Consider the following 22,223-nt stretch of genomic DNA (forward strand, 5'->3'; position numbering starts at 1 on the left):
AGATAAGACAGAAGTATTTTGTGTCCTCCCTGGAGGCTACAAAAGAGGTCATGAGAGGTGCCTAATAAATACTCAATAGATCTCCCCTCAGCAGGAGGTTTGGGGACAATTTGATCTGGTGAACCCAAAAGTACAAGGAGGAGAGATGGTAGTAAGCCTGGTTACAGATCCTAAGATATGGAAGATATGTGAACTCTTTGCAAGCAGGGGAGTTGGAAACAAATAAGATCATTGAGAAAGAAAAAGAACATGGGGAAATTTTAATTCAATAAAGGTCTGTACTCTTAGTAATTTTAAAAAATAAATTTATGTTATAAGTATCTGGAGAAATTTTGCAGCCTGTGGATGCACCAACCCTCCATCAAGATTGTAAATTACTTCTCAATAGCTAAGTCCTGGTCGTTGGTATAATGATCATATGTATGTTTTTATTTTATATTTATTTCATAACTTTCATATTATTGAGCATATTCATTATTTTTAAGCAAAAAATGGATATACTTAATGAATACAATATGATGAGTTTGGACTTTGGTGATGTCATCACCACCATTAAGGTAAAAAAATCCATCACCTTCAAAAGTTTCCTTTTGACTATTTGGATTTCTTTTTGTTTGGCAAATTGTTTTGCTTTGTTTTAATAAGGGCACTTAGTGAAGTACATTTTTTTTTACCAAATTTTTAAGTGCACAACACCATATTGGTAACTATAGGCACTATGTTGAATAACAAATATCTAGAATTTATTCCTCTTGTATAACTTTATACTCATTGAACTACTTTCCATTTTCCCCTCACACAATCCCCTGTAAACACTATTCTATAATCTGCTTCTGTAAATTTGACTATTTACATACTTCATATAAGTGGAATCAAGCAGGGTTTGTCTTTCATGAGTAGCATAGTATCTTTCAGGTCCATTTATCTTGTCACAAATGATAGGATTTCCTTTATAAAAATATACTTGAATAGTATTCCCCTGCAAGTATGTACTATATTTAAAATCCATTTTTCAGTTAATAGGCATTTGAGTTGTTTCCATATCTTGAAATAATAACTGAAGATTTTTCAAAGTTGATTTAGAAACCATGATTTCACATATCTAAGAAACTAAATTAACTCCAATTAGAGTAAATTAAAAGAATGAAATCCAGACACACACTTTGAAAGTCAAAGATAAAAAGAGGGCATTTTTAAAAAGAGAAACGCCTCTGATTATATAGTAAATTGAAAGTATGTTATTATAAAAATTAAAGCAGAAAAAAGAAAGGAATGAGGAGGGATTGAGGGAGGGATGAAGGGAGGAACAGAAGTATGGTTGTCTTAGAATTGTTATCTATGAAATACATGAAATCTGTTCTCTTTATACTAATAAAAATTTCCAAAAGAGATAAACAAAAAAGAGGAAAATGGCTTATAATATGCAAGGAAACAAAAAGATAATCAACAGGTAACTTTTCATCAGAAAATACAGATATGAAAATCAGTATGATGATATATTTCAAGTATTGAAAGAAGGGGGCGAGTCAACCAAGAATCATATATCCTGCATAATTAACAAATGAATTTAAACCTAAATGACTTCTCAAAATCATTAGAGATTGTTGGGAATGCAATTGAAAGGCAATTCATCTATCTAAGAAGATCCAGCCCAGGTTACAGGTCAGACAGTTTGGGGGAGAGGACTCAGGAGTAAGACAGCTGAAAGAGCTCTCTTGAGGGAAGACCAAATATCAAACAATGACCTCAGAAACCTTCACCCAAGAAGACACAATTTGTATGGATTCATTTATAGAGGGATTTATGTCTCAAGACATTGCTGTAAATAAACAAACAAATAGCTGTGTTCAGGAAGAGTTGAAGAGAGGCCAACTTGTACAACTACCATTCAAGATGACTGCAACCATACTCAAAGTTGTGTTTCCTTGGGGCCAGCACTGTGGCGCAGTGGGTTAAAGCCCCAGCCTGCAGTGCCAGCATCCCATTTGGGCGCCAGTTCGTGTCCCAGCTGCTCCACTTCTAATCCAGCTCTTTGCTATGGCCTGGGAAAGCAGTTGAAGGTGGCCCAAGTCCTTGGGCCTCTGCACCCAACATGGGAGACCTGGAAGAAGCTCCTGGCTTCTGGCTTCTGGCTTCAGATCGGCACAGCTCCAACTGTTGCAGCCACCTAGGGAGTGAACCAGCAGAATGGAAGACCTCTCTCTCTCTCTCTCTCGGTCTCTACTTCTCTCTCTAACTCTTTCAAATAAATAATAAAATAAATATTTTTTAAAAAGTTGTGTTTCCTTGAAAACCAACATTAGAGATCTCAGAATTCTACCAACCAAATAGCAAACTACCACCAATACTTCATAAATTCCTGCTAAAGACAGAACATGAAGAAACATTTGCTAAATCACTTTATGAGATCAATAGTATCCTAACATCAAACCAGAAAAAGACATCTCAGTAAAGAAAACGACAGACGGGGCCAGCATTATGGCGCAGTGGTGTTGTACAGTTTGTGATGCCTTCATCTCATGTCAGAGTGCTGGCTGGAGTCTGACCTACTCTACCCCTGCTAATGCAGCTGGAAAGGCAGCGGGGGATAGCCAAGTATTTGGGCCCCTGCCACCCCTATGGGAGACCAGGATGGAGTTCCTGGCTCCTGGCTTTGGTCATCTAAGGAGTGAACCAGCAGATGGAAGGCTCTTACTTGCTCTCTCTTCACCCTCATTGCTCTGCCTTCTAAAAAAGTTTGAAAAATATTTTTAAAAAGGAAAACTACAGATAAAGTCTTTTACAAATATAGATGAAAATTCCTCAATAAAATACTAAGAAAGAGAATCAGCAATACATAAAGAATTAAATACCATGACCAAGTGGGATTTAGCTCAATGTTGCAAAGTTGTTTCAACATGTCATGTATTGTATCAGTAAAACAAAAAATCAAGGGGCTGGTGCTGTGGCCCAGCAGGTTAATCTTCCACCTGCAGCGCCAGCATTCCATATGGGTGCTGGTTCTAGTCCCAGCTGCTCTTCTAAGCCAGCTCTCTGTGGTGGCCTGGGAAAGCAGCAGAAGATGGTCCAGAAGATGGCCCTTGCACCCACCGGGGAGACCCGGAGGAGGCTCCTGGCTCCTGGCTTTAGATCAGAGCAACTCTGGTCATTGTGGCCATTTGGGGAGTGAACCAGCTGATGGAAGACCCTTCTTTCTGTCTCTTCTTCTCACTGTCTGTAACTCTCTCTTTCTCAAATAAATAAATAAAATCTTTTAAAAAGTCAAAAACACATTATCATCCAAGTAGATGAAGTAAAAAGCATTTGGCAAAGCCCATAACTGTTTTATGATTTAAAAAAAAAATTCAACAATGTAGGAAGAGTAGTGAATTCTTTCATTCTCATAAAGTGTACTTACGGAAATCCGCAGATGTTATCATACTTAGTGGGTAAAGACTACATGTTTTTCATCTAAGACTAGGAATAAGACAAAAATGTCCGCTCTTGGATCACTTCTATAAAACATTGTTCTAGTGGTTTTAGCCAAGCAAGATTGGAAAGAAAATGAAATAAAAGACATTTAAACTAGAAAAAGTAAAACTGTCTTAATTTGCAAGTGACATGATCTTATATATAGACAATCCTATTCAACCAAAAAGCTATTAGAATTAACAAATGATTTCCTCAAAGCTGCAGGATACAAGATCAATATACAGAAATAAATTATATTACTACAGAATATATTAGAAATCTGAAAAAGAAATAAAATAATTTCATTTACTGTAACACCAAAATAAAAATTAAACATAACAAAATACTTTGGTATAAACTGAGTAAAACTGAAAGCTTACACTGAGGATAGTACAAATCATTACTGAAACTAATTAAATGAAGAAATATCCCATTTTCTTACATCAGAAGACTTAAAGTAGTTAGGATGCAATGCTCTCCAAACTGATCTACAGGTCTTTGGATTATTTTTTATCAGATTACTTGGTTTTTATTTTGTTTGTTCTTGTTTAGTTTTGCTATTGAGTTCCTTACAATACTATGTGTTCCTTACAATACTTTGGATATTAGTCCCTTATCAAATATACAGCTTGCAAATATTTTCTCCCTTCTTGTAGATGGACTTTTCTTTGTTTCCTTTGACCTTTGCTGTGAAGAAGCCTTTCAGTTTGATGTCATCTATTTATCTTCTTGTACTTTCACTGTCTGTGCTTTGGTGTCATTTCAAAGAAATAATTTCCAAGATCAACATCAAGAATGTTATCTTCTGTGTTTTCTTCTAGGAGTAATGTAGTTTCAGGTCTTACTTTTAATTCTTCAATAATTTTGAGTTGACTTCTGCAACTTAAAATCTCATTCTTTTACACGTGGAAATTGAGTTTTCCAAATACTAACACTAATAGGAAAAGATTATCTTTTCCATTTTTGTATTCTTGGTGCCTTGTCAAAGAGCAATTAACAGCATGTGAATGGCTGTATTTCTGGGTTCTCTATTCTGTTCGATTGGTTTACATGCTCCTATATTCCTGTCTTTATGCCAATATCATACTGTTTAAAATATATTTGTAACTTATCCATGACATATCTTTCAAATCAAAAGTGTGATTATTCCAGCTTTGTTCCACTTTGAAAACATTTTGAGTATTTGGAGTCCTTTTTGTTTCCATATAAAGTTTAGTATTTTTTCCAATTCTGGAAAAATGCATCTGGTATTTTAATTGTTTTATTGAATATTTAGATTACTTTTAATAGTATGGATATTTTAAAAATTCCAATTCTTCTAAGACATGAACATAGATAAAGTTCTGAAATATTCATGGGTTCCACAAATGCTTACTCAATAAGTCACAATTGAAAGTATATTTTAAATGCATCTGTACTGAATATATACAGACTATTGTCATGATTCCCTAACCAATATAGTCTAAGAACTATTTATATAGTATTATGCATTTTAAGTATTCTATTCATATTCTGGCAGTAAGATGGTAGCAAAATAAGGCATGGTTGCTTGCCTCAAGACACAGTGAGCCAGTTAAAGTTACGAGGGTATTTGAAAAAGCCCATGGAAAACTCTGTGGTTCTGCTCTTGGATGAGCTCCCTTGAGCATTTGCAGTCAGATGCACATCAGATTTTCCTTATGAACTGTGCTCTTTCCAGTGTCTGAGGTTTCTGGAGGTGCAAGGCAGCTATCTCAGCTCTACACCTGGAGGCTACTGAAAGCTTGTTTACACGGAAGCTACGAAAGGAAGTGGAGATAGAAGGACTTCTTGACTTATAGCCTAGAGCTGGTACAACACCACAGTTCTGCCCCCATTCTTTTGCCCACAGAACATAATTCAAGGAGTAAAAAGCAGATAGATTTTCTCGATGGAAAGTACTGCAAAGTTGCATTGCACAGGGTAAAAACATAGGGAAGAATGGAGAACTGAAGTCGTTTTTTTCTTCTTTTGCCATCTAGTGGTATCCCAAAATGGAAGATCTAACTCGTGCACTGTAAAATCGCCTCCAGCTTAAACTGTTTACCCATCTTTAGAACTTTTACATGAAAAAGAAACAAAATTACAAATTGCTTAATGTGTATGCTTTGTGTCTTATATTGGCTTAGCCTGTACCCTAACAATCTGTAGTAAAACTCTTTCCAACTTCTGTTTAGCATTTCTTTCCATGTTAATTTCATTTGTTGTTGCCTAATCTAGAAGACTTGTTGAAATTTTTGGCACCACACTTTTCTCTTGAAGATCTTGAGTCATTAGATCAAGATTAGATTAGGTGGTCTTAGGTATCCATAATGATCATGTATACTAAAGGCAAGTTTGGGAAAACTGCTGTAAATAGCAATGCCTATGTTGTGTATTTGTGTGACCTCACTATGCAATCAAACAGAAAAACTCACTTTAATATGGTAATATTGCAAAAGGATGTGTGAGGAACAGGAAGGGAGAAAGGGGAAAATAATAAAGTCAATGCCATGTAACAAGTTTATTGATCAAAATACTTAATGATTCAGAAAAGTTCTCAATTTCAGGCTTTCAACATTAACTGATGATTTTTCAGATTTTCATAAATTATTTGGAAATTGACAGATAATTAAAATTTTGAAATTATAGGATTTTGGAATTGCAAGAATTTTCCAGTTCTTATAGTCCATACAGGTTTCCAAAACAATATTCAAGTACTAATCTAGAACTTTAAGGCACTAGAGACTAAGATTCTGTAGAAGATTCTGTAGAATTCAACAGCATAATAGGATTATAAGAGGTGTCCTATGAGTGAACAGCACCGCATCACAGGAGTCAGCATGGGCCATAATGTTTGAAAGAAATTCCATTGTTAGTGTGTCTGCAGAGAGAGAAAACATTGAAAAAAGTAGTATGTCAGATTCCTTCATAGTGTCCAAAATACTTCTTGATGATTATTTGAATAAGACATAAAGCAAAGAGCGTGGACTCTCCTTCTTCAAACAGCTGTGTCCTGCTCTCCACCCCCAGACCTGCTCTGTCCTCTGTCCTGTTGTGGGGCTATTTTCTCAATCCTGATTCAGTATTGGGACCGACCCAGACATGAGGAGGCAGATGATTGAGTTTACCACTTTATAGCACATTTGTTCACTTCTAATAATTACAAACAAATAAAGTAAGGCTAATTAATCTGAGTATTTGAAAACAAGGCAGCCTCATCATATACATAGCTCGAACTAATCTATGTTTAAAAGTGAGGTCCCAGGATAAAGTTTAAGGGTATATCCTAAAGCTTTAACAAAAATAAAAGAGATATTTACTGTGTACATAGTTGCAGACTAAGAGAAACACTGGAGTTCCTAGTATACTGGCACTGTTATTACAATATCTAGATAAGCAAAAGTAGACCACTGTACTCTTACCTTATTGCTTTGCAAAATGCACAGACATTACCATAAGTGAAATCATTGGATGCACAGATTGGAACATACATCTTCCTACAGCTATGCAGTGACTCTGAGTATCTGTTACAGTCTGGCTGTAATATGCAGAGACAAAAAAGAAATAATCAGAGAGCCACATCTGAAAATAGTGTTTTTAATATGTTATGAAATGTGATACACAAAAAGACATATATTTACATTGCAGGCACCTAATAAAACAAACATCCCTGTAAGTTGAACCCAATTAAAATATAAAATGTTTCATAATTGTTGTATCCTTACCTATCAAGTGATTCTCCCAAATTGCATTCCACTCCTAAGCTCAGTTTTTTATTTATTATTCACTTCTTGTTTTTCCTATTTTTAAAGATTTATTTTATTAATTTGAAAGTCAGAGTTAGAGACAGAGGGAGAGAGAGATCTTCCATCCATTAGTTTACTCCCCAAATGGCCGTAAGGGCCAGTGCTAAGCCATGAGCTTCATCCAAGTCTCCCACAGGGGTGTTGGGGCATAAACACTTGGGCCATCTTCTACTGTTTTTCCAGGTGCATTAGCAGCGAGCTGGATACAAAGTGGAACATTCAGGACTCGAATTGGCTCCCATATGGGCTGCCAGCATTGCAGGAGGAGGCTTGACCTGTTATGCCACAACATTGGTCCCTGTTCTTCATATTTTTACCACATATAAAATTATTCATTAAATTTTATATTATTTAATTTGGAGTAATTTTGAAATTTATATGAATAAGCATAATAACCTATTTTGCTCCTCTAAAAATATGCTAGCAAATATAGATTATTTTCACTGAAAGCTTTTATAATTGCTAATTGAAATACAGTTTTCTTATCTATAATACTAAATATGAGAATTAAAGACATGCATTGAAACATACTGGCCTCCAAATGAGAAAGCTTTGAAGCAGAAGAAAACTGCCATGCGACATCCAAATAAAATAAATTAAGTGGCTTCCAGGAAACATTTGAGGACATAAAAACAAAATCTTTGAATTCAAAGTCAATTTCTAGGGCAGAAATTGAGTTAAAAATACATAAACAATATTTGACTGATTCAGGAAAGAAAAAGAAGCTAAAGTTAAAATAGTTCAGATACAAGGTACCCAGTGAAGAATAGATTTAAATAAAAATTAAGCCAAGAGAAAAATTACATATAAATAAAACTGGGCCTTTCTTTAGCATTTTTTTTTTGACAGGCAGAGTGGACAGTGAGAGAGAGAGACAAAGAGGAAGGTCTTCCTTTGCCGTTGGTTCACCCTCCAATGGCCGCCACGGCTGGTGAGCTGCGGCCGGCGCACCGCGCTGATCCGAAGGCAGGAGCCAGGTGCTTTTCCTGGTCTCCCATGGGGTGCAGGGCCCAAGCACTTGGGCCATCCTCCACTGCACTCCCTGGCCACAGCAGAGAGCTGGCCTGGAAGAGGGGCAACCGGGACAGAATCCGGTGCCCCAACCGGGACTAGAACCCAGTGTGCCGGGGCCGCTAGGTAGAGGATTAGCCTATTGAGCCGCAGCGCCGGCTCTTTAGCATTTTACTAATAAACGACTATTATCCAAACAAGAGATTATTGAAAAAAATTTGTCAAAGGACTTATTTTGAATATACAAATATACTTAATTTTATTTCATATTAAAACAGGTGGAGAAAATTATATGTTCTCAAACAGTAAAAATGCAGTTCATAAATGGAAGAAGGGAAATACAAAAGGAGCACAACAAACCCATTGCTTGTATGTAGGAATCAGGTGACAGGGAAAGATCACCAGAAACTCTGGTAAATGAGATGCTCAGGAGATAAATGAAGTTATTTTATAAAGAACAATTATGGGGCCAGTGCAGTGGCATAGTGGGTTAAAGCCCTGGCTTGCAGTGCAGGCATACCATATGGGCGCCAGTTCAAGTCTCAGCTACTCCACTTCAAATCCAGCTACCAGCTAATGTGCCTGGGAAAACAGCAGAGGGTGGTCCAAATTCTTGTACCGCTGCATACACGTGGGAGTCCTGGAAGAAACTCATGGCTCCTGGCTTTGGAATGGTTCAGCTCCAGCCATTGCAGCCATTTAGGAAGTGAACCGTGGATGGAAGACTTTCTCTCTCTCTCTCTGTCTCTCTATCTCACTCTCTCTATCTCTATTTTTGTCCCTACTTCCCTCTGTAACTCTTTCAAATAAATTAAACAAATCTTTTTAAAAAGTACAATTACAAACACTTAAAAAAGGCATAAAGAATAATCAAGAGAATAAAAAAGAAATTTTTCTAAATGTAAAATGTCTCACGCAGCACAAAAACAAAGAAAAATCAATAGGAAAGAAACACTAATAATACACCATAGTAATTCTTTTTTTTTAAAAGATATATTTATTTGAGAGACAGAGCTACAGAGAGGGGGAGAGTGAGAGAGAGAGAGAAAGAGAGAGAGAGAGAGAGAGAAAATATTTCATCTGCTGGTTCACTCTCCAGTTAGCCACAATGGCTGGAGCTGTGCCAATCTGAAGCCAGGTGCCAGGAGCTTCATTCCTGGTCTCCCACGCAGGTGCAGGGGCCCAAGGACTTGGACCATCTTCTAATGTTTTCCCAGGCCATAGCAGAGAGGCTGCACTGGAAGTGGAGCAGCCAGGACTCATATTGGCACCCAAATGGGATGCTGGCACTGCAGGCAGTGGCTTTACCTGCTACGCCACAGTGCTGGCCCAGGCATAGTAATTCTATGCAACAAAGTATATGGCTTTATTGAGACCAAATCTATTATACCAAGGTGTGAATGGATACATCTCATTTTTTAAAATAGATTTTCAGCTTCAGTATACTTAAGTCAAAGTGAATTAAAATGTTTAGAATAGAGGTGGCATTACCACAGTGGGTTAAGTGGCTGCTTAGGAGGCCTGTGGCCTGTATTGGAGTGCCAGTTTGAGTTCTAATGACTCCATTTCCAATCCAGCTTTCTATTGATGTGCCAGAAAGGAAGCAGATATGGATCTGTTAACTTGCATCCTTGCCACCCACATTGGTGACATGGAGGAAGTCTTGGCTCCCTGTTTCAAACGGGCCCAGCCCTGGCTTTTGGGGGCAATTGCAGAGAGAACCAGAGGATAGAAGATGTCTCTCTGTTCTCTTTATTAGTGTGCTCACTCTGCCTTCCAAATAACTATATTAATATATAAATCTTTTAAAATTAGAAATAACAGGGAAATGCATTCTGCTAAGGATAAAAGTAGAAAACATAGATTGCATTGCCACCATTAGACAAAGTAGAGTTCAAGTTAAAAGCTATGAAATATGATAAGAAAGTATACTTTATATGCCAAAAGGTACAATTTATAAGAAAGAGCTAACATTTCCAAATATCTATATATCACATAACTAAGAAATCACCTTTATGAAACAAAAACTAAAAGAAGTAACAGAAATAGACACAAACACAGTAATAATAGACTACAGCACACCATTCTCATATAAGACAGGTCAGCAACCACAAAGATGCTGGGATATCAAAACAAAAGAATATCACCATACTGTATATTTTCAAGTATGTACCAAAAAGTATACTCTAATAATATATACCTTTTCCTCAAGCACGCACTGGACTTTCACTAAGTAATATCACAAAAGTAACAGTAATTTCTAGTAAGTAAACTAATATAAATAATACTAATCATAATAGAATGAAATAAGTTAACAATACTTTTTTTTTTTTTGACAGGCAGAGTGGATAGTGAGAGAGAGAGACAGAGAGAAAGGTCTTCCTTTTGCCATTGGTTCACCCTCCAATGGCCGGCGCACGGCGCTGATCCGAAGCCAGGAGCCAGGTGCTTCTCCTGGTCTCCCATGGGGTGCAGGGCCCAAGCACTTGGGCCATCCTCCACTGCACTCCCTGGCCACAGCAGAGAGCTGGCCTGGAAGAGGGGCAACCGGGACAGAATCCGGCGCACTGACCGGGACTAGAACCCAGTGTGCCGGCGCCGCAAGGTGGAGGATTAGCCTATTGAGCCGCGGCACCGGCCAACAATACTTCTAAAATTCAAAACTTTTAAAAGTTTATCACACCTTGAATTAAACAAAAATATTTTCAATAAAACTTTCATGAAAGGAAAAATAAAAACTGAAGTTAGAGTGTTTCCAAAACATGACGAAAATGATTGTAATCTATATTAGCATCAACTTGATACATTTAAAGCAGTGATCAAAACATAAAATACTAAGCTTTAAATGTTTATATCAACAAGAAGGAAAAGGGAATTACATTTTCTGTCAAAAAGACAGAATTGAACAAATAATTAAAATAAAAAGCATAAAGCAGAAAACTAGAAAGACTAAACCACAAATTAATATTATATATTTAACAAATAATGAGCCAAAATCCAGTTTCTTTGAAAATATAACATAACAAAGAAGCTAAGTTAGTTTTAAAAATGTGATGGTACTCAATGTACAGTAATAGAATAAAGTTATAGAAATACAGCAAATTAAAAAAAATATAGACAACTACTAGGCATACTTCATCACAAGTCAACCTGAAATTCCAGAAAAGAATGACTAACTTTTTAGAAAAACGGTTTGTCCAACTAAACCTCATTAAACACAGAAAACTTAAAAGCCATATTTCCACTTAAAAACTGAAAACATGCGGGGCCAGCCTTGTGGCTCAGAGTTTAGGTGATGCCTATGAAGCTGGCATAACATATGTGTGCCAGTTCCTGTTCCAGCTGCTCTATTTTTATCCACGTTCCTGGGAAAACAGTACATGACAGTCAAAGTCCCTGCCTCTCACATGGGATCCCAGATGGAGTTTCAGGTTCCTGGCTTTGTACTGGCCTAGCTCCAGCCATTGTGGCTATTTGGGGAGTGAACCAGTGGATGAACCATTCTCTCTCTCTAACTTCGCCTTTCAAATAAATAAATACCTTTAAAAGTGAAAACAATTAGGCAAAATCACACACACAAAAAGTAGCACCTCCAAAGACATGCCTTTCAAGAGAAGGATTCAATTCTCAAAATCAGATAACCCCTATGTCATATGTACTGTTTCAAAGAACAGAAAAATAGAAGTTGTATTGAAGTATGTTTTAATGAAGCATGTATATTATAGACCATATAGATGCCTAAATTGGTTTTAAAAATCACAATAAATTTCTATACAATATCACACATACTACTGAATGAAATGAAACACAATTTAAAAAAAGCAATGTCCAAATGAATGTTATATAACCAAATGATCTGTTATACAAGCTCTATACAATAATAGAAAGGTATTTATATAACACACCATATGAAGAATTCTAAGGAGAAAAATGGTTTGATTAACTGCTTAAGTGCTGTGTGATCATTTGACAAATTCAACATAAATTCTTCCTAAGGATACTTAAGAATCCATCATTTAATGGACAGTTCTCTAACATATACATACACACACCCACACAAATCAGCATCTCATTTTAGGTATTTTTGCTAAACAGAAAACATAAAAAATAAAAAAGGGCAAGTATGCCCATTGTCTCCAACATTGTATTCATATTCCACTCAATGTACTAACAAGGTGATTCAATGAGGAGCATAAGAAATGGAAGTAGGGGCCTGAGCTCTGGCAGAGCAGGTTAAGCTGCTCCTGAAAGCCAGCATTCCTATTGGAGTGCTGGCTCTGGTCCAAGCTGCTCTCCTTCTTTGTCTTCTTTTTTTTGTTTGTTTGTTTTATTTATTTATTTGAGAGGTAGAGTTATAGATAGTGAGACGGGGAGACAGAAAGAAAGGTCTTCTATTCGCTGGTTCACTCCCCCAAATAGCTGCAACAGCTGGAGCAGGGCTGATCCAAAGCCAGGAACCAGAAGCCAGGAGCCAGGATCTAGGAGCCAGGAGCCAGGAGCCAGGAGTTTCTTCTGGTCTCCCGTGTGGGTGCAGGGGATCAAGTACTTGGGCCATCTTCTACCTTCCCAGGCCACAGCAGACAGCTGGATCAGAAGAGGAGCAGCTGAGACTAGAACTGGCACCCTTGCTCTGCTTCTGATACTGCTCCTTGTTCACGCACCTAAGAAGCAGGAGAAGATGGCCCAAGCACTTGGGCCCTGCCATCCATGTGGGACACCAAGATGGAACTTCAGGCTCCTGGCCTTGGCCTGGCCCACCTTCAACTGTTGTGGCCATGTGGGGAGTGAACCATCAGATGGAAACTCTCTCTCCTCTCTCTGTAAATCTCGCTTTCAAATAAATAAATAAATCTTAAAAAAAGAGAAGACACTGAAAATATTTTCAATGTATATAGCATAATAATGTGATGACATAATTCAAAACTCATAAAAATGTGACAAAAACAAATGTCTAAGAAAAATGCTCAAAATTTATGAGCAAAATCATTCTAAAGAAAATGGAAAAATGACTTTGAAACATACGAAATGATGTTTCATTTTATTCATAGTCAGAAAAAACACAAATTTGTAAAATCTTCACTATCTCATAAAAGATCACTCTCACATACAGAAATTAAAAGCCTTTGATAGCTCTACTCTTTTTTATTTATTTATTTATTTATTTATTTATTTATTTATTTTATTTTTTGACAGGCAGAGTGGACAGAGAGAGAGAGAGAGAGAGAGAAAGGGCTTCCTTTTCCGTTGGTTCAACCTCCAAATGGCTGCTACAGCCTTTGCGCTGCGGCTGGCGCACTGCGCCGATCCGAAGCCAGGTGCCTCCTCTTGGTCTCCCATGCGGGTACAGGGCCCAAGCACTTGGGCCATCCTCCACTGCCTTCTCAGGCCACAGCAGAGAGCTGGACTGGAAGAGGAAGAACTGGGACAGAACCCGGAGCCCGACCGGGACTAGAACCCGGGGTGCTGGCGCTGCAAGCGGAGGATTAGCCTAGTGAGCCATGGTGCTGGCTGATAGCTCTATGCTGATGGAAGACTGTGGGGACCAAGGCATTCTTATCATTGTTAATGGGAATGCAAATTAAGACAATTCAATGGAGAATATCTTTCCTATGTAGTAAAATTTGTGGATTATTGCTAACAAAAGAACACATTTTTATATTTTATAGTTGTAGTCACAACCTAAAATTTTATTTTGAAAAGGTTATTGCACAAGGTTACTCACGGAAATATTATCTTCAATTGCAAAATGTTGCTATTCAAATGCTGAAATATTAGTGAGTGGATTATCTCCTGTACCTGTACATGATAGAGTACTAGCAGCTAGCAAAGATGAGGGAATTTTTACATGAATAAGAACATTTCTGAAGTCCATAAATTTCTAACTTATCCTGAAGAGAGAAAGTAACTCCAAGTGTAACTCTGTAATACATCATTTAAAATTATTTTATTTTTAAAAATATTTGACTAACATGTAACATTTTTTGATAAACATGCACATTTTGTGGGGTACAATTTAATATTTCAACACACATATTAACATAAACTAATCAAACCAGGCAACTAGACCTTCTATTTCCTCATCTCTTCTTTTTGTTTTGAACTCACCAGCTCCTCTTTTTTAGTTTTTTATACAGTATATGATACATTATTATGAACTATAGTTGTCCCATTACACTATGAAACACTAGGGTGTGTTAATTCCTATATGTGCTGGGTACCCAAAGATACTCTCTTCCATCTTCCCTTCTCTCCCTCTTCCCTTTCCAACCTCTAGGAATCACTCTTCTAAGTTCAAATAAATTTTGAATCATGTATGAGAAAGAAGACATAGTATTTGTCTTTCTGTTTGGCCTATTTCACTTAATATAATAATTTCCAAATCTATACATTTTGCTACAAATAAGAGGGCTTAATTTTATTGTTTAATAATATCCCATTGTCTATCTATATCCCATTTTCTTTATCCATTCATCCATGGATGAACACCTAGGTTGATTCTTTATCTTGGCTGTTGTGAAGGTGCTTCAATGAACATGAGAGTGCAGGTATCTCTGTCATATGCTCATTGTATTTCCTTCAGATACATATCCTGAACTGGGATGGCTATGTCATAAGGTATATTTTCAATTTTTGAGGAACCCCCAAACTGTTCTCCATTATAGAAGTGCTAAGTTGCATTCCCACCAACAGTGTATAATGTTCTCTTTTCTCCACATTCTTACCAGCACTTCTTATTTTTTTGGAGGTATCATTGCACTCCAGTTTTAATGGCTTTTAGCATAAACATCATGTTTGTTGCCAGCATTTTTCATGTAACAGTTAATATCACAATAAAGATTTTAAAAATTGACTATTTTCAACTGCTTAACATATGGCCAACTTACCTCTGCCAAAAAACTAGATGCGAAAGATGATACAGTATCTGCACAAATAAAAAATATATTAAATAACTTGGCATTTCCTAGGATCACATCTATTGTAACACGAAAGGGATTCAGGTCATCAATGGAGAAGCCACAAGGCATTAAGTGAGTCTTTGACACTGACTGTGGGCGGCCGAGTGCTGGTTCTTGCAGTAGACTGAACTCTGTGCTGAATACATTGCAGTGTTAAAATCTATAACACCCACACTTGAAAATACAATGTTCTTTTTTTTTTTTTTTTTTTTTGACAGGCAGAGTGGATAGTGAGAGAGAGAGACAGAGAGAAAGGTCTTCCTTTGCCGTTGGTTCACTCTCCAATGGCCGCTACGGCTGGCGCACCGTGCTGATCCGAAGGCAGGAGCCAGGTGCTTCTGGTCTCCCATGGGGTGCAGGGCCCAAGGACTTGCGCCATCCTCCACTGCACTCCCTGGCCACAGCAGAGAGCTGGACTGGAAGAGGAGCAACCGGGACAGAATCCAGCGCCCTGACCGGGACTAGAATCCAGTGTGCTGGCGCCGCAGGTGGAGGATTAGCCTATTGAGCTGAGACACTGGCCTAAAATATAATGTTCTTTGTTATCCACATCTAATAGATTAGTAAACTGAAGACCAAAGGAGACAATGACTTTCACAAGCCTGGAATTAGAACTCAGAGTCAAGCTTCCTGAACTGTTTCCAAGATTTTTTCAACAACCACATAATTGTGTCACAGAGTAAAAGACATTTATGAGTTTTAAAGCAGACTAAATGTCCCCAGAGCTATCAATGAAGACTTGTCTGATGAAAAACTATGCTGTTAAAATAAATAATGAAAATTAGTCTCAAATAACATTATTATAACAAATTCCATTGGAGCATATTATGTCTAAAACACATAAAGGATTTAGTTGAAGTGTTTCAGCTGCAGCAATAAGAAAGGAAATATGTTATCCTGCCCCAGAATTCAGTGTCATTCATAATCACTAATTAGTTTTCTACTTTCATATGACAGGAGAAAAAAATCTACTAACATATTTCAAAAGAGCATTTGCACTGTGTTCTATTTAGTTTGCCAATTCAATGATTCTAAACAAAATGGAACAAACAATAGTGTTCCTAGGATATATCAAACCCTGGCTATGTGGCATCAAATTTTTAGGACCAGGATTATAAATATACTCACCACAAGAAAGATAAAGTGCCAGCATGGCAATAAAAAGGGTTTTGATCCTGAATGAGAAGTTGGCCATTTGATATCCTTAGTCAACCTAGAAGAGTGTTACAGAGAAACTTTAAGAACAGTTATGACATAAAGCATCATAACTTTTCAAAGAATATACTTTCTATATTCTCCCATTCAAGAAAAAGGCAGTTATAACTCCTGAGTTTCTGTATTCCGTGCTTTTCACTAGGGAAGCTCATTCCCTTCCTCCTCCACTGCTAAAATCAACCAGAAATAACCATGTTAACTAATGCATATAGAAAATTCCCCAGATAATATTCTTCATAACATTTCCGAGTACATGCATTTCAATTTATTCCTCAGAAAATCATGAATAGCTGTTACTAAAAGGACCAGATCTGAAGAAATCCTAACAGCAATTCAACATGTAAAAGCCATCATAATTTATGCCTCAAATAACCTACCTCCAGAAGAAGAAATGGTACAAAGGGAGACCGTGGCAGTCTTGTTCACTCTTGAGTCCTATTCAACGTCCACTCTATTTATATGTCTCCTATAAAGATCTCTGCATAAGGAAGACAAGAGTCAGGGGAGATAAGTCTCAGAGGGAGCACATGTTCTGGCAGTAGACAGGAACTTGCCTCATTATAGACATCATTAAAGCCATGCCTCCAACAGATACTCAACGGACAAATAATTTCATCTGATGGACATCAACAGATGAGGAGACAGGGGTTATGAAATCTTTCCATACAAAAGGAGCTTTGAGAGTCAAGAGAACTAAGGCAAGAAATGCAGAGTTCCAGGAACTGCAATTTATAAATATGGCTCAAATCTCAACAGTTTTAAAATTTGGACAGGTAAGAATATTTGGAGAGCTTTGTAGAAACTTCAATGTCTGAATTCCTCCCCAGACTCTGATTCAATTTTCTACTTGAGATCCTAATCATTTGTACTTTCTTAAGTCTCCAAGATGACAGCAGAGTATGGCTACAGTTAGGGGTAACTGAGCTGGAGCCACAGAATAATCTCTGGAGCTCCATTCCATCAACCTTGGTACTTCCCTATATTGAAGCTCCAAGTTTAATGGAAACGTATGACACAAACTTATCTGTGGCTAGATTTATTTACATAGCATTTAAATGCAGCCCCTTTCCATGTTGTCTTACACAAATCAATGTATTCTTTCTGCATTTCTAAGATGGTAGAATAGGGAGGGAACTTACTGCTCTAGTCTAGGGGAAGATACCAAAAAAAAAAAAAAAAAAAAAAAAGTAGAGAGAGTGCAATCTCAGGGAAGAGGGAGGGAGAAAACTGCAGAGGAAACTCCACGCAAATTAGAGGAACACTGTGGATCTATGTGGAGGGTGTGGATGCGCACAACTCAGGACCCCAGCAGTGGACAGCCTCAGCGCCAGCTTTGGAGAGTGAGATGAGACCAGAGTGCAGCAGCTCAAGCCACTGGCGATGAAGCTGCGGGAAGAACCTGGCAAGAGTCCAGCTTGAGCTCTGCGGAGAATAGGGTACTTGCCAACCAATAGGAAAAAACGAGGGCATAGTTCTCTTTCTCCAAACACCCAGCACCAGTGTTCTGTAACTAGCTGACAGAGGATGGATGCCATTTTGGACACAAGTAACAGCTGTACCAGCTAGTGTTCAGCATGCAGCAACCAGCCGAGAGGAGACAACAGAGTCTGGCTAGGAGAATTGACAGGGGGCTGGGTGCTCATGACTGTTAGAACTTCGTGTGGTGGGAGTGTGAAAACACTGTGGTGGGGCTGGTGCCGTGGCTCACTTGGTTAATCCTCTGCCTGCAGCATCGGCATCCCATATGAGCTCAGGTTCTAGTCCTGGTTGCTCCTCTTCCAGTCCAGCTCCCTGCTGTGGCCTGGGGAAGACAGTGGAGGATGGCCTAGCTGCTTGGGCCCCTGCACCGCATGGGAGACCAGAAGAAATCACCTGGCTCCTGGCTTCAGATTGGTGTAGCTCCGGCCATAGCAGCCATTTGGGGAGTGAACCAATGGAACCAACGGAAGGAAGACCTAGCATCTCAAGACTCAAGAACAACAAAATTCAGTTGAGAACCAGGCAATGGACGTCAATAGACAGTTCTCCAAAGAAAATATATGAAAAAATGCTCAACATCACTAGCCATCGGGGAAATGCAAGTCAAAACTACAATGATATATTATCTCGCCCTGTCACAATAGATAGAATCCAAAACACAGAGAGTAACAATGCTGGTGAGGATGTGGAGAAAGAGGAACATTTTTACACTGCTGGTGCGAGTGTAAATTAGTGCAGCCACTGTGGAAAACAGTGTCGCAATTTCTTAAAAAACTAGAAATAAACTTGCTATGTGATCCAGTAATCCCACTATATGTGATCCAGTAATCCCACTACTTGGGTATATACCCAAAAAGATTGAACACAATGAATCAAAGAGATACCTGCACCACCATGTTTATGGCAGCACTGTTCACAATAGCCATAATTTGGAACCAACCAAGGTATCCATCATCAGATGACTGGATTAAAAAAATGTGGTGTATATATATACAATGGAATATAATTCAGCTATAAAAAGAATGGATTTCTTCCATTTGCAGCAAAATGGATGCAACTGGATGACATCATGTTGAGTGAAATAAGCCAGACCCAGAAAGACAAATACTGCATTGCTCTCCCTTCTATGTGGACGCTAAAATTTTAAAAACACACACATAAAAAGAAATGTCTATCGATATCAATATTGTGGCAAACACAGTTTTGTAAAACATTGTTTCATATCTTTGTCAAAACAATGGTTAAGAATGTTAAACTGCAAAGGTATAAATGATGTGTGATTGCTTTAAAATTTACTGTACATGGGTGCAATGGCCATTTTTTCCATTCAATTATTGTTTAGAGTCATTGCCTATATTCCCACTAACTTAGGGTCTTTTTGTTTTTACCTGTTAAACTTCTTATTCTGTGAAGTATTAAGACTTTTCACTGTAGTGTAATTTTAAAATTTATTATCTCAAAAACTAAAAAGAAAGAAAGAAAGAGAAATAAAGAAAGGCAGAAAGAAAGGGAGAAGGAAAGATGGTGAGAGACAGGGAGGAAGGGTAACATGAATCAGTTAATAACTAACTAAAAATTAAAATTTAAAAATTAAAAAAGGAAATTAAAAATAAATCAAAATGAGATGAAAAGGAATGTTGTAGTCACCCCTTTTCTATGATTTTACTTTTTGTGGTTTCAGCTACCTGTCAATCACGATCTGAATATAACATGGAAAATTCCAGAAATAACTTAGCCACTGTGGAAAAAAATCACTTATTAGTTTTTAATTTTAAAAAAGTCACTGTTTCTATTATAATAATAGTGAACCTTCTGGAGCTGGTACTATGTCAATAGGCTAATTCTCTGCCTGCAGCACCAGCATCCCATATGGGCGCCAGTTCGTGTCCCAGCTGCTTCTCTTCTGAACAAACTCTCTGCTATGGCCTGGGAAAGCAGTAAGAGATGACCCAAGTGCTTGGGCCCTGAGTGAGAGACCCAGAAGCTTCTAGCTCCCAGTTTTGGATCAGCTCATCTCTGGCCATTACAGCCATTTGGGAAGTGAACCACAGGATGGAAGCTATTTTTCTCTGTGTCTCCTTCTCTCTGTTGGTTAATCTATCAAATAAATAAACAAAATATTTTTAAAAAATAGTGAACTATCTGAAAAGGAAATTAAGAAAACAATTTATTTTTTAATGCTACTGTAAATGAAAATACTCAGGAATAAATTTAACCAACAAAGTTACTATGTACACTGAAAATATAAGATATGTATGAAATAAACTGAAAATGACATGAGTAAATGGAAAACTAGTCTGTATTCATGGGTTAGAAGAATTAATGTTATTAAAATATCAATACTAGCAAAATGAACTACAAATTCAATGCAATCCTTATTGACATTCCAATGGCATTTTTCCCCAGATTAAAAAAGAATACTAAAAATTGTACGTAGCCACAAAACAGTCCAAATATGAGGAGTCTTCAAAGAGTTCATGATAAACACATATTATGAAAAAACTACATACTGATTTCAAAAGCGCTTGGTACCAAAAGGAGCCTACCCTTTAATTTTTTATTTATTTATTTTTTTACAAACCATTTGAAATACCCTTGTAGCTAGAGAAATCTTGAGAAAGAACAAAGCTGGAGGCATCATACTTTCTGATTTCAAACTATATTACAAAACTTTAGAAGTAAAAAACAGGATGGTATTAGCATAGTAACATAGATTCATGGAACAGAACAGATACCCCAGAAACAAACCCACTCATATCAGGGCATCTAATGTTTGACAAGGATGCCAAGAACGGGGAAAAAATAGTCTGCAATAAATGGCACTGGAAAAGTGAATAGCCACACACAAAAGTGTGGAATTGGATCCTTGTCATATACCATGCACAAAAGTGAACTTGAAATGGATTAAGTACTTAAATGTGAAATCTGAAGCTATAAGATTCCAAGAAGAAAACAGGAAAATAATTTCTTGGCAATGATTTTTTGATAGGACATACAGGGGGAAAAGAAGCAAAAAAAAAAAAAAAAGTAAATAAATGGGATCGTATCAAGCTAAAAAGCTTCTGCACAGCAAAAGAAACTATCAATAAAATGAAATAGCCAGGCAGAAGAATAGGAAAAATATTTTCAAAGCATGTATCTGATAAAGGATTCATATCCAAAAGATATAAATAATTCATATAACTCACCAGTAAACAATAACTGTAACAACCAACTCAAAAAATGACAAAAGGACATGAGTTCAAAGAAGACATACAATGACCGATAGGTATATGAGGGTTTATTTGCCACATGCTAGTTCACTCCTCAAAGGCCTGTAACAGCCAGTGCTGGGACAACCCAAAACCATAAGCCCAGATCTCAATCCTGGTCTTCTCTCTGAGTGGCAGGGACCCAAGTAGTTGAACCGTCATGCTGCCTCCTCACTCAGGTGCCTGTTAGCGGGAAGCTGGAATCTGAAAAGCAAGATTCACACCTAAGCACTCTGATGTGGAATACTTAATTGCAGCGCCAAACACTCACCCTGAGGATTTGCTTTTAATGTGATGGTCAGAGAAGTCTTCTCTGAAAAGATGCCACGTGAGTGGATACCAGAAGGAATCAATCAGTCATGAAAGAGTGTGTGTGCCTATCCTGAGACCAAAGAGTTTGAATTTGAGGAAGAAAATGGATGGTGTGCTTCAGGTATAAAAAGAGGCTGGATAATATTGAACAGTAGCTCCAAGGACACTAAGGATTCAGAATTTTATTTCAAATGCAATGGACTAACACAACTTTGTTTGGACTTCAAAATCCACACTGTTTTGTTTGGAAGGATAAATCTAGAGAGATCTGAGTAAGAAAAGACAGAAAAGTAGTTATGGTGGTGTTAGTTCAAGATAAAAAGAACTGAAAAGATTTTAGATACATACTGAAACTTGAAGTTCTAACTTGTTAATAGATTTGATGTGAGAGCTGAGAAAGAGGGAGATTGAGAATAAACCAGAGTAGGTTTCAATGTAAAAAACTGATTGAGTACAGAGGCAAATTGCTGTTACCTTTAATTATCATAAGGTAAATTACCTACTCACAAATCCAGATACTTTATCTTACTGTCACCTAGAGTTCCTTGGCCTTAGAAGTCTGCAATAACTGACTCTCATAACATCACTAGTTTCTTTTCTTTTCTCAAATTACACACTGCAATGCATAAAGATCCTCTATTTTGATGCCTCTGTTTTCTTCTATCATCTCAACCCAAACTAATTTTCACTGCTTTCCTAACTTGATTCCTAATGACATTCATCTGAACTCCTCCTTTTCTACT

At 37.5% G+C, this 22,223-nt stretch overlaps 1 protein-coding gene across 17 annotated transcripts in view; it reads right to left on the minus strand.

Annotated features, from left to right (window-relative positions):
* Nucleotides 1-5,956: 5,956 nt before the first annotated feature.
* Nucleotides 5,957-22,223, minus strand: part of LOC103347914 (ovomucoid) — a 140,681-nt gene continuing 124,414 nt past the window's right edge. For 15 of the 17 annotated variants that reach the window (XM_070076277.2, XM_070076276.2, XM_070076275.2 and 12 more), the window contains 5 exons: nucleotides 16,816-16,916; nucleotides 16,352-16,436; nucleotides 15,152-15,189; nucleotides 6,873-6,988; nucleotides 5,957-6,331 (listed from right to left, as the gene is read on the minus strand). In XM_070076277.2, the coding sequence (XP_069932378.2) occupies nucleotides 6,286-6,331; nucleotides 6,873-6,988; nucleotides 15,152-15,189; nucleotides 16,352-16,418 (267 nt within the window). In that variant the 5' untranslated portion in view covers nucleotides 16,419-16,436; nucleotides 16,816-16,916 and the 3' untranslated portion in view covers nucleotides 5,957-6,285. The remainder of the gene's footprint in view (nucleotides 6,332-6,872; nucleotides 6,989-15,151; nucleotides 15,190-16,351; nucleotides 16,437-16,815; nucleotides 16,917-22,223) is intronic. The other 2 variants (XR_016235358.1, XR_016235357.1) reach the window with 1 other exon arrangement.

This window comes from Oryctolagus cuniculus, chromosome 6 (assembly GCF_051225735.1).
Source record: "Oryctolagus cuniculus isolate XC-2025 breed Fujian yellow rabbit chromosome 6, ASM5122573v1, whole genome shotgun sequence".
Taxonomy (NCBI): Eukaryota; Metazoa; Chordata; class Mammalia; order Lagomorpha; family Leporidae; genus Oryctolagus; species Oryctolagus cuniculus.